This window comes from Rhinoderma darwinii, chromosome 4, assembly GCF_050947455.1.
Source record: "Rhinoderma darwinii isolate aRhiDar2 chromosome 4, aRhiDar2.hap1, whole genome shotgun sequence".
Classification (NCBI taxonomy): domain Eukaryota; kingdom Metazoa; phylum Chordata; class Amphibia; order Anura; family Rhinodermatidae; genus Rhinoderma; species Rhinoderma darwinii.
In genome coordinates, this window is record NC_134690.1 from 30,484,068 (window position 1) to 30,501,910 (window position 17,843).

At 40.9% G+C, this 17,843-nt stretch overlaps 1 protein-coding gene across 1 annotated transcript in view; it reads right to left on the reverse strand.

Moving 5' to 3' along the window:
- PTCHD4 (patched domain containing 4) overlaps positions 1 to 16,444 on the reverse strand; it is a 150,874-nt gene extending 134,430 nt beyond the window's left edge. Inside the window, exon 1 of the mRNA XM_075860973.1 lies at positions 15,138 to 16,444. Coding sequence (XP_075717088.1) covers positions 15,138 to 15,746 — 609 coding nt within the window. The 5' untranslated portion in view covers positions 15,747 to 16,444. The remainder of the gene's footprint in view (positions 1 to 15,137) is intronic.
- Positions 16,445 to 17,843: the final 1,399 nt, after the last annotated feature.

A 17,843-nucleotide genomic window follows, 5' to 3' on the forward strand; every position in this document is an offset into this window, starting at 1 on the left:
TGAAGGTCATAAATATGGGATGGCAACCACTAATAGCTATTACAGTGCTCATAGGTCTAGTCGTCAAGCTTTTTACAGACCGTGAATGAACATGAATTGATAGGGAAATTACGGTGCAGCAGAAAGATGTGTCATAACTGCGCTGTAAAAAACGCATGCCGTTTTGATTGCAGTTTCAAAACAGAAATAGTTGTAGGAAACTATAGAAAGTATAGAAAACCATGGGGCGTTACCAAGGTTTTACTTGCGGTTTTTATTGTGGTGGACACCAACATTCCTAGTGATTTAGGCAAGTGAAAGGTTTGATGCAGTACACAGGATTTTCTCAAAGGAGGGTTAAAAAAAATCATTATGAAGCTTTGGCCACCATACTTTACTGGAAAAAAAAACACTGTACAAAGACCAATATTAACACCATACTGTGACCATATAGTGGTAGATACCAATTCTACACAGGCGCTCGGCAGACCATATAAGTTAATAGCATACAGTTATATCTAGTGACTCACAGGTGACGTCTACTCTTATAGTCATTCATTTTCACTTTTCTAATTCATCCGGCCCAGAACACAATGACAACTTCTCCCAGCCACAACTCGTCTCTGCAGTGTCTGCTGTCCAGATGTCTTTGGTTCCTCGCTTTTTCTGCACCCTTCCCAACTTTTCCCCACCCTCTACACAAACTCCCTATTCTGCTGCCCCTTTAACAGCACCATCATGCTGCTTCGCCCCAATACTGTTGCTGCTGCTGCCCTTGAAGTTCCCATAACTATAGTAACCCTCCTAAAATGTGTGCCAAACATATAATGCCACAGACGGTAATAATGCTCCACACAATTATAGTGCCCCTCTTTGTGCTCAATACAGTAATACTGCACCTTTTGTGCCCCACACAGTAACAGTGCACTCCTTTGTGTCCTACACAATAATAGTGTCCCTCTTGGTGCACCATAAAGTATTTGTGCTACCTTAGTACAGTAATAATGTCCCCTAATTGCTCCTACATAGTAATAGTGCCCCATTAGTGACACCAACACACAGAAAAACTGCCCCGAAATTTTAATACAATTAAAACTCACCTAGCACCGTTCTAACAATGAACAGAGCAGCTCAGGCTACAGGCCCCTACTGGCTTGTGGTCTGCCGCTGATGGCGCAGGACGGCCTGCGTTATATTCCTTGCATCTCATAGGCTGCAAGCATTAAGTTTTCTACAAGAATGTATTATGGTAGCTCCCTACTCTGCCATAGTATTTAACTGTATCAATATTCTGGAGACACAGACACAGTTCAAAATGGAGCTTGCGCGAGAAATCGGGTGTTAGTGATGCCACTGTGAGCTGCAAGGGGGCGTTGTTTAACCCCTTCCCGCATATTGACGGGTCTGGTACGTCGACATAACAAGCAGCTTCCCACAATCCGACGTACCAGACCCGTCATAAAGATGACGCGGGCACATCTTCAGTGGGTGTCAGCTGTAATATACAGCTGACATCCCGCTGCAACGGCGGCGATAGAAGTTACCGCCGATCACCGCCGTTTAACCCCTTCAACGTGGTGGTCAATGGTGTCCGCTGCATTGAAGTGGTTGACAGAGAGAGTAGGCTCTCTTTGTACCCCCCCACCCCTGCGAGAGATCGATGGTTGCTATGGCAACCAGGACGCCTAGCAACGGCTTCCTGGTGGCCAGGTATGGAAGCCTATTAGGTCCTGCCCAAGGCAGTACTTAATAGGCTTAACTGTCAAATAAAAAAATTCGGTTACAATACACTGCACTACATACAGCACAGTGCACAGTGCAGTGTATTGTACACAGTGCAGTGTATTGTACTGGGGATCTGAAGATCAGTAAAGTGTAAAAAAAAAGTGAAAAAAGTTTTAAAAAAAATGTTTAAGAAAAATGAATAAATAAAAGTAATAAAAATAATAATCGCCCTGCTGCCCTGATCAAGTCCGTTATAATTTAAAAAAATGAAAAAATGAAAATAAAAAAACTATACATAAGAGGTATTGCCGCGTTTGGAACGACCTGAACTATTAAATATCACGTTATTTTTACCGCACGATGCACACCGTAAAAAAAATCAATAAAGAACAATGACAGAATTTCTTTTTTTGGTCACCTTGTCTCAGAATAAATGTAATAAAAAGTGATCAAAAAGTCGCAAGTACCAGAAGATGGTACCCACAAAAACTACAATTCGTCACGCAAAAATTAAGACCTCCCACAGCGATATCAACTGAAAAATAAACACTTATGGCTGTCAGAAAATGGCGATACTAAAACATGTTTTGTTTTTTTTTTTTTTAGAAAAGAGTATTTTTATTCTGGAAAAGAAGTAAAACATAAAAAAACAATATGAATTTGGTGTCGCTGTAATCGAATCGACCCACAGAATGCAGATAACATGTTGTTTATACTGCACAGTGAACACTGCAAAAAAAAGAAAAAACAAAACATTTCTAGAATTGCTGTTTTTTGGTTTTCTTGTCTCCCAAAAAATAGAATAAACACTAATGAAAAAAAAATCACATGTACCCCAAAATGGAACCAATAAAAATTACAGCTCGTTCCACAAAAAACGCGCCCTCACACAGCTCCGTCAGCGGAAAAATAACACGTTATGACTCTCAAAATGCAATGATGCAAAATGACGACCCAGACTCATTTCTTAGGTCCAGTAGAATTTCAATAAATAGCCCACATCGTCATTTGCTGGACCCCACAGGAGGACCCTGTAGATGCAGCGGAGATGAGGAAACTTTAGGGCCTTGTGCTGCTTATAGGGCTAGTGATGAAGTCAAAGATTAGGCAACACTGGAGCGCAGTATATTGTATAACACCCAAAAAACCCGGCCTGTGAATAAAGTATTGGTTCAAAGCGCACCACACCAATCCATGGATTATTAATTTTACATATACCCTGATGTACTCTGCCCAGTTTACATATACCCTGATGTACTCTGCCCAGCTTACATATACCCTGATGTAGTACGCACAGCTTACATATACCCTGATGTACTCCGCCCAGCTTACATATACCCTGATGTACTCCGCACAGCTTACATATACCCTGATGTACTCCTCACAGCTTACATATACCCTGATGAACTCCGCCCAGCTTACATATACCCTGATGTACTCTGCCCAGCTTACATATACCCTGATGTACTCTGCACAGCTTACATATACCCTGATGTACTCCGCACAGCTTACATATACCCTGATGTACTCCGCACATATTACATATACCCTGATATACTCTGCCCAGCTTACATATACCCTGATGTACTCCGCACAGATTACATATACCCTGATGTACTACGCACAGTTTACATATACCCTGATGTACTCCGCACAGATTACATATACCCTGATGTACTCCTCACATATTACATATACCCTGATGTACTCCGCACAGATTACATATACCCTGATGTACTCCGCACAGTTTACATATACCCTGATGTACCCGCACAGCTTACATATACCCTGATGTACTCCTCACAGCTTACATATACCCTGATGCACTCCGCACAGCTTACATATACCATGATGTACTCCGCACAGCTTACATATACCCTGATGTACTCCGCACAGCTTACATATACCCTGATGTACTCCGCACATCTTACATATACCCTGATGTACTCTGCACAGCTTACATATACCCTGATGTACTCCGCACATATTACATATACCCTGATGTACTCCGCCCAGCTTACATATACCCTGATGGACTCTGCACAGATTACATATACCATGATGTACTCTGCACAGCTTACATATACCCTGATGTACTCCGCACAGCTTACATATACCCTGATGTACTCCGCACAGATTACATATACCCTGATGTACTACGCACAGTTTACATATACCCTGATGTACTCCGCACAGATTACATATACCCTGATGTACTCCTCACATATTACATATACCCTGATGTACTCTGCACAGATTACATATACCCTGATGTACTCCGCACAGTTTACATATACCCTGATGTACCCGCACAGCTTACATATACCCTGATGTACTCCTCACAGCTTACATATACCCTGATGCACTCCGCACAGCTTACATATACCATGATGTACTCCGCACAGCTTACATATACCCTGATGTACTCCGCACAGCTTACATATACCCTGATGTACTCCGCACATCTTACATATACCCTGATGTACTCTGCACAGCTTACATATACCCTGATGTACTCCGCACATATTACATATACCCTGATGTACTCCGCCCAGCTTACATATACCCTGATGGACTCTGCACAGATTACATATACCATGATGTACTCCGCCCAGCTCACATATACCCTGATGTACTCTGCACAGCTTACATATACCCTGATGTACTCCGCACAGCTTACATATACCCTAATGTACTCCGCACAGCTTACATATACCCTGATATACTCTGCCCAGCTTACATATACCCTGATGTACTCCTCACAGCTTACATATACCCTGATGTACTCCGCCCAGCTTACATATACCCTGATGTACTCTGCACAGCTTACATATACCCTGATGTACTCCGCACATATTACATATACCCTGATGTACTCCGCACATATTACATATACCCTGATGTACTCCTCACATATTACATATACCCTGATGTACTCCGCACAGCTTACATATACCCTGATGTACTCCGCACATCTTACATATACCCTGATGTACTCTGCACAGCTTACATATACCCTGATGTACTCCGCACATATTACATATACCCTGATGTACTCAGCCCAGCTTACATATACCCTGATGTACTCTGCACAGATTACATATACCATGATGTACTCCGCCCAGCTTACATATACCCTGATGTACTCTGCACAGCTTACATATACCCTGATGTACTCCGCACAGCTTACATATACCCTAATGTACTCCACACAGCTTACATATACCCTGATATACTCTGCCCAGCTTACATATACCCTGATGTACTCCTCACAGCTTACATATACCCTGATTTACTCCGCCCAGCTTACATATACCCTGATGTACTCTGCACAGCTTACATATACCCTGATGTACTCCGCACATATTACATATACCCTGATGTACTCCGCACATATTACATATACCCTGATGTACTCCGCACAGCTTACATATACCCTGATGTACTCCACACAGCTTACATATACCCTGATGTACTCCTCACAGCTTACATATACCCTGATGTACTCCGCACAGCTTACATATACCCTGATGTACTCTGCACAGCTTACATATACCCTGATGTACTCCGCACATATTACATATACCCTGATGTACTCCGCACAGCTTACATATGCCCTGATGAAATCCAGCCTGGACGTCATGTGTACTCAAAATCCTGACACTTCTGACTCTTTTCTGTGAGATTCCGGCAAGTGAAACCAAATCTCGCGAGATCACGGAGCTAAACGAGATTTGGTTTCACTTGCCGGAATCTCACAAAAAAAGAGTCAGAAGTGTCAGGATTCTGAGTACACATGACGTCCAGGCTGAATTTCATGTGTATTCATTATCAGGACACTGTAGTAATGTTAGGGTTTGTGTATGAGGCTGCACATAGTGATATAACTATATCGCTAGTGCAGTGTAAATGAATGGAGAGGAGTGCATGATGCCGATTGGTCAGCGTCATGCACTCCTCTGTACAACGCCCACTTGGTCGAAAGTAAAAGTACGCCCACTTGGGTATTAAGAAAGCTCATTAGCATAAACCAAAATCGCTCCTAACGTTGTGAAAAAAGATCATTTTTTTTAAATAAAAAGCATTACTGTCACCTACATTACAGCGCCCATCTCCTTATGTAGGAGATAGGGCACTTATAATGTGGTGACAGAGTCTCTTTAATACTTGGTGGCAAAACCCTTGTTGGCAAGCACAGCAGTCAGACGTTTTTTGTAGTTGATTATGAGGTTTGCACACATGTTAGATGGAATTTTGGCCCACTCCTCTTTGCAGATCATCTGTAAATCATTACGATTTCTAGGCTGTCGCTTGGCAACTCGGATCTTCAGCTCCCTCCATAAGTTTTCGATGGGATTAAGGTCTAGAGACTGGCTAGGCCAATCCATGACCTTAATGTGCTTCTTTTTGAGCCACTCCTTTGTTGCCTTGGCTGTATGTTTCGGGTCATTGTCGTGCTGGAAGACCCTGCCACGAGCCATTTTTAATGTCCTGGTGGAGGGAAGGAGGTTGTCGCTCAGGATTTGACGGTACATGGCTCCATCCGTTCCCCCATTGATGCGGTGAAGTAGTCTTGTGCCCTTAGCAGAGAAACACCCCCAAAACATAATATTTCCACCTCCATGCTTGACAGTGGGGACGGTGTTCTTTGGGTCATAGGCAGCATTTCTCTTCCTCCAAACACGGCGAGTTGAGTTAATGCCAAAGAGCTCAATTTTAGTCTCATCTGACCACAGCACCTTCTCCCAATCACTCTCAGTATCATCCAGATGTTAATTTGCAAACTTCAGATGGGCCTGTACATGTGTCTTCTTGAGTAGGGGGACCTTGCGGGCACTGCAGGATTTTAATCCATTACGGCGTAATGTGTTACCAATGGTTTTCTTGCTGACTGTGGTCCCAGCTGCCTTGAGATCATTAACAAGTTCCCCCGTGTAGTTTTCGGCTGAGCTCTCACCTTCCTCAGGATCAAGGATACCCCACGAGGTGAGATTTTGCATGGAGCCCCAGATCGATGTCGATTGACAGTCATTTTGTATGTCTTCCATTTTCTTACTATTGCACCAACAGTTGTCTCCTTCTCACCCAGCGTCTTACTTATGGTTTTGTAGCCCATTCCAGCCTTGTGCAGGTCTATGATCTTGTCCCTGACATCCTTAGAAAGCTCTTTGGTCTTGCCCATGTTGTAGAGGTTAGAGTCAGACTGATTAATTGAGTCTGTGGACAGGAGTCTTTTATACAGGTGACCATGTTAGACAGCTGTCTTTAATGCAGGCACCAAGTTGATTTGGAGCGTGTAACTGGTCTGGAGGAGGCTGAACTCTTAATGGTTGGTAGGGGATCAAATACTTATTTCTCTGTGCACAATGCAAATAAATATATATCATTTTAACTATGTGATTTTCTTTTTTTTTCTTTTTTTTTTTTTTTATATAATCTATCTCTCACTGGTAAAATTAACCTAGCCCCAAAAAAATTCTAGACTGTTCATGACTTTGACAGTGGGCAAACTTACAAAATCAGCAAGGGATCAAATACTTATTTCCTTCACTATATACCCTGATGTACTCCGCACAGCTTAAATATACTCTGAAGTACTCAGCACAGCTTACATATACACTGATGTACTCTGCACAGCTTACATATACCCTGATGAACTCCACACAGCTTACATATACCCTGATGTACTCCGCCCAGCTTACATATACCCTGATGTACTCCGCCCAGCTTACATATACCCTGATGTACACCGCACAGCATACATATACTCTGATGTGCTCCGCAAACATTACATATACCCTGTAGTAATCTCCACAGTTTACATATACCCTTATGTACTTCACACATATGACATATATCCTAATGTAATCTGCACAGTTTACATATATCCTGATGTACTCCGCACAGCTTACATATACCCTGGTGTACTCCGCACAAATACATATACCCTAATTTACTCAACACATATTACATATATCCTGATGTACTCCGCCCAGCTTACATATACCCTAAGTAAATACAGACCTCAGACCGGACCACTAAATACAGACCCAGACCCGACCCCCTACACTAATAATGACCCCAGACCTGACTCCCTTAAGTAATACAGACCCCAGACCAAACCCTTAAAAACAGACCCCAGACCAGACCCCAGACATCAAACTAATACAGACCCCCTAAAAACAGACCCCAAACCTGACCCCCTCCACTAATAATGACCCCAAACCTGACTCCCTTAAGTAATGCAGACCCCAAATTGATACAGACCCCCTAAATACAGACCCCAGACCTGACCCCATAAACTATTACAGACCCTAGACCAGGCCCCCTAAATACAGACCCCATAAACTAGTACAGATCCCAGACCAGACCCCCTAAATCAGAGGCATATCTAGGTTCTCCAGCACCCGGGGCAAAGATTCAGTTTGGCGCCCCCCCCCCCTCAGCCTCTCTCCCGACATCTCCTTCCCCCTCGCCGTGTTTGTTTTCTCTACCAATCGACGTGTCATTTCTTTTCCACATTTCTTTTTATGTAACGCGAGCAAAAAATACATTTGTACATTTTACAAGCAATATGGTTCTATACACAACACCAGAACAAAGCTCACTACATATATACAACACCAGCACAAATACAGCTCAATTTAGTGCAACCCCTTCCGTATAGGTTTGTACGGCGTAAAACTACAGCTCCCAGCATGGCCCGAACAATGATAAGGATATGCTGGGAGACGCTGTTTCACAAAAATAAATCCTATCAATCATACCACCATCTCGCTGCAGATCATGCAGTGACTACATTACTGATTAGAGGCAGAATAAACATTTACATTAAGTGACTCACCGGTGACGTCTCAGATTCTAGTTATTTTTCTCCATCTGGTCCAGACCTCTATGATGACTTCACCCGGTCACAGCTCATTTCTGCAGTTTGCCGCTCACATGTTTAACCCCTTAGTGACCACTAATACGCCTTTTCACGTGATTCACTACTGGGCTTTAGGCTAGGCTGACGCCTTTTCACGTCAGCCTAGTCTAAGTCCTGCACGGGTCTCCCGTGAAAAGGTGTCTTGACAGACACAAAAGGTAAATTTGTTTTCTTAAAAGTAGGTAGTCAAATATGTACATTGGTAAACTGGTACCTGCCCAATCAAGACCTAATACAAACCTGTATGGGTTCCCTACTTAAGTTTGCAGACTTTGCGGAGGGCATCTTGGTGGTTAAAGGCGATTTTAATTTTACCTTAGATCCTAAAATAGACTCTACTTCACAAGAGGGCCATGTTATTGCTTCTCAGATATGCAGCTTAAAATATCTTCTAAATACAATGCAACTGGTAGATATCTGGAAAATTCTCCACCCCCAAGACAGGGACTATACAAATTTTTCTCCAGTACATCAAACATATAGTTAGATTGACTTGTAAAATTTTGAATCCAGTCTCACAGAATGGATCCATACTATGGTCTCATCATGAACCAGTATCGCTTTATCTAGAGAAACCGGATATATTAAACCAACCATGGATGTAGTGTCTAAATGATAACATGTTAAAAGACTCAATATGTATGTCCGATATCAGATCTAACATCAGAAAACTTTTAGAAATAAACTCCTCCGACACAACGCCATTACCTGAGCAGTGGAAAGCATTAAAATGTCTTGCCCGAGGAGTACTTTTTGAAAAAAGTCTCACGTTTAAACAAAAGAAGAACAGTGGAGATAGACACATTTTTTATTGGGATCCACTCTCTGGAAACAACGGATAAATGTAATAGTTCTGAGAACACTTTTTTTAGTTACTTCACAATAGGGAGATACAAAGAACCCTATTAAATCAAAAACAAATAAAGATCTAGGATCAAAATAAATGTTTCTTCTATAAATATTCTAATAAAAGTGGTCACGCACTTGCTCGTTTACTCCAACCTCATACACATTATACATTTATACCCTATATTAAAACGAGAAGGGGCAAAGAAGAATATGACTCAATTAAGATCACAGGGATTTTTCGAGAACACTTTTTAATGTATAACATTAAAGGTCAATTTGCGGCTGAATATGTCCTAGAGATAGGCAAAAATACCAGAGAAGGTCAGGTCTTCCCTGGAGGAAGAATTAACGGAGACGGAGATTGATCTATAAGGTTCACTCCACTGGGTAACGGTTCTGGGCCAGACGGCTTTACCTCACGCTTCCATAAAACTTTACAGGAACTACTGTCCTCACTCGTAAGTAGGGTTTTTAACCAGATTTCTAAATCAAGTTTCTTTAACTGACAGTCCGTGACAGTTCATATTACTGTTATCCCTAAAGCAGGGAAAGATCCCTCATATTGAGCGAACTATAGGCCTATTTCTTTATTAAATTTAGACATCAAGTTATATTCCAAGATGTTAGCAAACTGGCTGAGTTCAATTCTTCCGTCATTAATGCATAACATCCAGGTCGGGTTCTTACAGGGTAGAGAAGCGAGAGATAATACTAACAAGATATTAGATGCAGAGAAGACATTTGACCATGTATACTGGGGCTTTCTTCGGGCCACTTAAGAACAAATTGGTTTTGGTCAAATTTTTATCGGGAGAATTTTATCCTTTTATAGTGACCCGATAGCCTAGGTGTGTACAAACGGCTTTAGAAACAAAACAAGAAAGGGGTGTCCTTTCACCAGCATTTTATGTTCTTACGATGGAGCACTTAGCCGTGGCCTTCAGGAATAGCCCTAGTGTATACGGTCTCATAGTCACTACAAAACATTGATCTGTCAAGACTATCTTCTTTTCCTTGTTTCTCAACCACACATATCATTCCCCTATACCTTACGTGGGTTCAAGAGATTTGTAAATCTAAATAACTTTAAAGCAAATCTAACTAAGACAGAGGGTCTTAATTTTACTCTGGGTCGTACATCTGAATTAACACTACCCTTCATGGCAGAGCTCCTGTATTAAATATCTTGGAATTAAAATACCATCAGATCTAGCTCAACTACATGTTTCTTCTACTATTGTTCTTTAATAGAGAAGACAGTAGGAAATCTATAAAAATATCATAATAAATATTTATCTTGATTTGGCCGTATAGGCATAATGAAAATAAATGTTATTCCACGACTTCTATAAACGTTTCAGGCCCTTCCTATCAGAACCCCATTTATCTTCTTCCAACATCTTCAATCAGCCTTTATAAAGTTCACCTGCAAGGGCAGCCGCAGTAGGAAAGGTTTCCGAACCTGAGCTTGCTCTAAACAGCATTTAAGGGTTAGCTTTCCAGACCCAAAGTTATACCATACTGCGTCAGTCCTACTCCGGTTGTTTTGATTGGCATTTTAATAGATCAACGAAGCATTGGGTGAAGTTAGAAGTAGATTTGTTTTTTTTCGATTGTTACGCTCCCTACCGTGGCTTTCACCAACTATAGGACCTAGTGGATAAAATCATTATTTCTTCTCTCATTGCTTCTTGGAAACTTGGGACAACATAGTAGCAAAAGACGTCCTCTCTAAAACCATTAACCCCTCTATTTCACAATCCCGCTTTTACACCAGGGTTAAACTCTGATACTTTCCTATTTTCGAAATCATCTGAAGATACCCGATATTACACACAATCACAAGGACTTATCCCTACCGCCAAATTGGCACATCCTAAGATTCCTCTCTCGGATGTCAAATCTTTTCATATATATACGATTGTCTAATCAACAATCTAATTTTCCAGCACCGCCTACTACACTGGAGGACATTCTTTTTAACTCTTTGCCTCTGACATACAAACTTTCAAGGATATATGTCATGATTCTGAAAGCCATCACTCCAGGAGATCCACTATAGATCAGATGAACGGCACAAAGCCACATAAAATCCCTTTAGCGTGTACAGCAAATTAGCAAAATTATAAACTACTAACGTGGTGGTACAGATGCCCTGTACTTCTTCATAAGCTTTATCCTTCCATTCCTGAGCAATGCTGGAGATGTGGTTCTGGAAGGAAGGATGACCATGGTGAACATATGGTGGGAATACTGTGGGAAACGATATTTTCTATATATCGATTGTACCTGGTTCCTTTACATCTATTAAAAAATATATTTTACACCATTTTCTAACAGCAGAACGTACAATTATCCCTAGACATTGGAAAAGCACCCAGGTCCCGACTCTTGTGGAATGGGTTCAGAAATTAAATACCATGATTAGAATGGAGGAAGAAAAAGGTGACCTCAGTAAGCATCTATATGTGTGGGATCAGTGGATTAACATTTAGACGTCTTCTCAGTTTGGGGTGCAGTTTGCTGGACCCTAGTTAGAATACAAAATTATTTCTTTATTTTCTTCCTCTTTCCCTCACTTATTATTGTCTTTAATATTGTTCGGTACTACATTAATTTTACTTTATATTGAGAAATGTAGAGCTAATCTTATGGTTGGCTAATTCTTCCGTAGCCTATGTTTTGAGATTTGAAGAAAATGCCTTGTCATCTGATTGTTGCCTTGAAACACTGGGGTCCTGGGTTCGAATCTGACCAAAAACAACATCTCCATAGAGTTTGTATGTTCTCCCTGTGTTTGAGTGGGTTTCTTCCAAAAACATAATGTTAAGAAATAAGACCGTGAGGCCCAATGGGGACAGTCAGTCCATAATATGTGCAAGAAAAATAAATAATGAATTTGTGTAATATGTGTTTGGCTTGTATAGATATATTCTCTGTCCTATCTGATTTGTTGTCTTTGTGAAATATTAATAAAACAAAAAACATTCAACATTTCGATACCCTAGGCCAGCAGGGATGCTGACATTAACCATTTCAATACCCTAGACTGCCAGGTTCCAATAAAACAAATATCTACCCTAGACAAACTGAAGTTTTACAATCGCCCTTTTACCCCCTATAGACTAGCAAAGGGGCAAAGTTGTGTCTTGTCAGGTGGCCTAATAATTCTATGGGTTCCCTGATTTATCTGGACATTGTAAGCGATATCTACCTGGACATTATAGAAAACTATTTACTTGACTAGTCACCCATGTGGTGCTGTGTATCTAGCTGCTGTAAGGCGAATCATTTGAGCTCTATATGAGTCGGTAGTGTTCCAGAACGCCTAGCTTTGGGTTTGTTCACATCTGGGTCATGGCTTCTTTTGATAATGGTAGCTACGACACAGTGCCGGATCCGTGGGATGAAAGACAAGAGCGGTGCCAGATGAGCCCCCGTTGACTTACAATTGAGTCCATCAGTTTCTGCCAAGGTATCTGTCATTGTTACTACATGCAGCACTATTGTACCTGTCAAATTTGGAAATGAAAACAGCAATGGAGCCTCCAACGCAGATGTGAACAGAGCTTAAATGGGAACAGTGTCCAGGTCACCAAACTGCCGCACTCACCAGCTACAAATACGGGTACACTGTCTGGGTGGTGTGTCTCCCCCAGAGCACATCCATTAACAGGGCGTCGGTGGTGCGGGGGTTTAAGCAATGCCATGTTGGACCTGACATTATTTTCTGTCACTTTTCTAAACAGAAAAGTTTTGGAAAACTTGATAAATTCAGACATACTGGCACATAGTGGTACAAACAGCTGGAAAACATAGATAAATCTACCCCATTGTACCCAGATCTCCATGTGTCCTGCAGGGGTTACAGCATAGGATATTTCCAGATACATTAAGTAATGCTTAATCCCATGAACATAAATATTCTATAGAAATACATCACTACTGGAAGGAGAGAATTAACTAGAATGGTTTAATCCAGGAAGTTTTGTTGTAGATTGTACTTGTCACATATGCCAATGCACCATTTACTGAAGTGCGTTCACAAATAGGACCTGCGTGCAAGGTGTCACTGGCAATATATAGCACAAATCTATACACTGGACCCACTCAATACTAATCTATATATTACATGCACTCAGCTCAAACTGCATTATTCACTTGAAAAATAGTCATTGATCTTGTGTACTGACCTAGAAGTAAATTCAACAGAAGGAAACAAAGATGAGTTTGCCAGATTTAGCAGAGATGAGTTTGTCACATGTAACAGAGATGAGTTTGTCGTTTTACACAACCCATGGTAATATCACAATTCGTTATATGTCATTTTTCATAAGATTGCAGGTAAACTTATCACATTATAAGATAGCAACATAAGAGTTAAATGATGAACTCAGCACTGCTACATCTGTACACTACAGAAAACACAGGGTAACAATGCCCACAACTGAGATGATGCGGCAGCGCTGTCACAAGCCTCTAGAGATAACTCTTCAATGCACAATCTGCTGCCAATTCACCAGCACACAATGCCCATTGCTGGGTGCAAAAAGCAACAGTTAAAGGATAACACAACAACAGCAACATAATAGACCAGACAATAAAGAACACGGACAATGACTGACTACCAACAATGTGACCATAGTCAGCCCTGTGTCCTGAGCAATGCAGTGCAGGAGACCCCAGCATCTACCCCAATAACCTACACCCTGCCCAAATATCACAGGTTCAGTATCCCTATAGATAGCACAGGATGGAGGTGATTATATATATATATTTACACAGGATTATCCTGCAACTTTACCAGCTCTACCAAGTCGTTTAAGAATAGTTTGCAAACCAAACACAGTTACACAGGGGACATGTCTGGTTTTGAAAAAAAATGTCTTTGGTTTGGTTTGTAGAAGTGGAAATAATTCAGTAAGTAAAAGAATACACATCTTTATATAATATTATTTTAATATCACAATAACATAATAACAAATTATACTCTATGGAATTTTCTGTCTATCTATCTATCTATCTATCTATCTATCTATCTATCTATCTATCTATCTATCTATCTATCTATCTATCTATCTATCTATCTATCTATCTATCTATCTATCTATCTATCTATCTATCTATCTCCTATCTATCTATCTATCTATCTATCTATCTATCTCATATCTATCTATCTATCTATCTATCTATCTATCTATCTATCATCTATCTATCTATCTCATATCTATCTATCTATCTATCTATCTATCTATCTATCTATCTATCTATCTATCTATCTATCTATCTATCTATCTATCTATCTATCTATCTATCTATCTATCTATCTATCTATCTATCTATCTATCTATCTATCTCTTAGAATATATGACACCGTTTTACTGTTTTTTACCTTATACACTAATTCACCACATGTTTTTCATGCTTTATTACTATTTACTATAACACTGGCATATTTGTTATCCCCTAGGGGATAGAAGGTTATATGCATAGTATATAGCTATATCTCTATCTATCTGTCTATCTATCCCTATGATATGTAAAGCTATGCATGTATCTATCTATAGCTATATATATATACACAACATATCACAAATACATATGCCCCTGTTAATAAGTCAGTATCAGTAAGCATAGTAACACATTGGCACATCACCTTGAGTTTGGTGTTGGGGTAGGTGACTGCCACCTTGCTTGCTGTGTTATTGGAAAGAGTAGCTGCCCTGATCTCCTCCAGCAGTGCTATGATATCATCCAGCAGGCATCTCTTGTCCTCATTGCCCAGCACACACAGATGGGAGAAGGTGTAGTTGTAGCCCCTGTAGTTCACCTTCATGTCCATCACAGCTCGGTGGATGTGGAGGATGTGCTCAGCCTGCAGCAAGATATTCCCCCCAGGCTTGGAAAGCAAGATCACCCTTCCATACCTCCCTGGGGTGTGCAGGTCTGAATACAGCTGCTTCTTGGACTGTTCTAGGGGGAAAAGACTGCTGGCCAAGCTCCTCTCTATTTTGGCCAGGCTGTGACTTGGGGCTACCAAGGCTTCCAGGTCACTGTCTGTCTTATAGCGACTGAGGAAGATGAAGCCAAAGATGATGGTGAGGACTGTAGGGAGAGTGAGGAAGAACACTGGGTGCCTGCTGACGAATAAGCCCAGCTTGTAGAAGAACGACTTGAGTCCTCTGTGGATCACCTGCCGCAGCATCCTCCAGCAGATCCTGCTCACCACTAGTGATGATGCTCCAGGTGGCCTTAAGAAGCACATGTGACATGTGTGGGGCTTTGCCCTCCTTGGTCACTTGCTATGCACTCTTCTACTCTGCTGTAGACTGCAGCAAGTTGCAGCAAGCCTGCCAAATATTGATCTGGGGGGGTTCCAACAAGACTGCCCCTCTTCTCCCCTCTCTCTGATCAGCTCTTGTACTGGGGATTATTTGCTCTTGCAGTAACAAAGCTTCCTTGTTTGATGTTGGAGCAATACATAGAATATCTGCTTGATCAGGGAGCATGGACTTGTATGGTCCTCCTCAGTCATGGCAAACAACAGATGAAGGCGCCTTCATTCATTCTTTCATTCATTCAAGTCATCCGGACAAGAACATAAGGAATTATGACACTGCAAACACATGAACTGGCTGGAGTAAAGCGCTTTGGAGGGGAGGCTCAGAGATTAAATCCATTTTACTGCAGTGTAGTAGCAATGAAATGAGGAGGGGGGAGGGTGGGGGATCTCTGAGATGCTGCTGGTGTTCCACTGTGTCTAGATGGGAATTCCTTCTGTAGCATGTAGGATTTTGCAGCATTCTTCATACTGACGCTACTGCATACATCTATCTGGGATGGCTGGCTTCCTTCTGTGTATGTGTGATAGCCCTGGTATTATGTAGACATATACGATGCATGTACCTATAGCACTAGACGTGTGTATATGTATGTATATAGTATGTATATAAATATATATGTGCGTGTGTATTTATATATATATATATATATATATATATATATATATATATATATATATGTGCGTGTGTATTTTTTTATATATATATATATATATATATATATATATATATATATATATATATATATATATATATATATATATATATATAATATATATGTCTGTATGGCTGCAGTGCCATTGAGTGACAGGTTCTCGCCAGCTCCCTATAGGTTGTCATTAGTATATATCCAGAGCCTGCAGACCTCTCTCTATCTCCTCCTGTGTCTACAGTATTCCTCACCGCCTCCTTTTCCTTTCATCCTCCACTCCACGTGGGAAGCAGAGCGGGAAGCTGCAGAGCAGTATGCAGGGGAGAATCCGGCAATGTAGACTAGGGTTATGCTCCCCTTTCCTTGTATGGTTACAATACAATAGATAAATAGTCTTAAAGGCGTCCTGCATTGTTATAGGGTTAGTAGAGATCATGGAATGATGGAGAATTGTTTCATCAGTGTTCTGCGTTCGTACGAATTTCCATTTACCGCGCCGTATTACCGTCTCCTTTGTCTTATACAAGGCAAACACGTTAATACTGTAATAGGAAATTCACCAGTCAACGAAACACTGTCAAAGAAGAATATCACATTTTCTTTATTTTTCTAAGGGTTATTAGTATATCAGAATACGTCTAGGGATTGTTGCTGGTTGATACGTTCATAGAGATCTATGTACAGATGTAGCCAAGTTTATCTTGACTCTGATAACTTGCTGCAGCGTGATATCACACAACAAAAGCCATTGAAAAGCCATTGAAAAAGTCAAGATAAAGTTTCCTGCCACTGTGTATTTAATGTGTTAAAAGTCAAGATAAAGATGGCTACATCTGAACTTACAGCATGCAGATTTGGATGACACCACTCTTTTGGCCGGGTTCACACCTAGGATTTGGTTTCCGTCATGGTGTCCGTCGATTGCGCAGTTCTTGCCGTCAAAAAGCAGTCGAAACCCAATAAAATCAAAATGTTAAATAAAAACATAAAAATAATAACAAATCAATGTAAAAATATTCAATTTACACAGTAAGCAACCCCTACAGGTCCCCAGAGATTCTGATACTTCATATGTGATACATAAAAAAGGCAGAAGTTATTGGGGGTGAAAGGAAGAAAGCAGAAAACAGCAAACATGGCTTTCTCACGGTAGAATGATGGACTACTAATTGTTTGGAAATGGCCCTATAACCCTGTCCAGATTGATGGGCCATAACAATTGCTTCTCTAAGATCATTGCTGATGTCTTTCTCATTTTGGCACTGTATTAACACACGCCTGAATGCTCTAGACCAGAAATTCGCCAAAACTTCTGCTGTTGTAAAGGTGGTCACACTCGCTGATGATCAATTAATAAAGGGCATTTGAT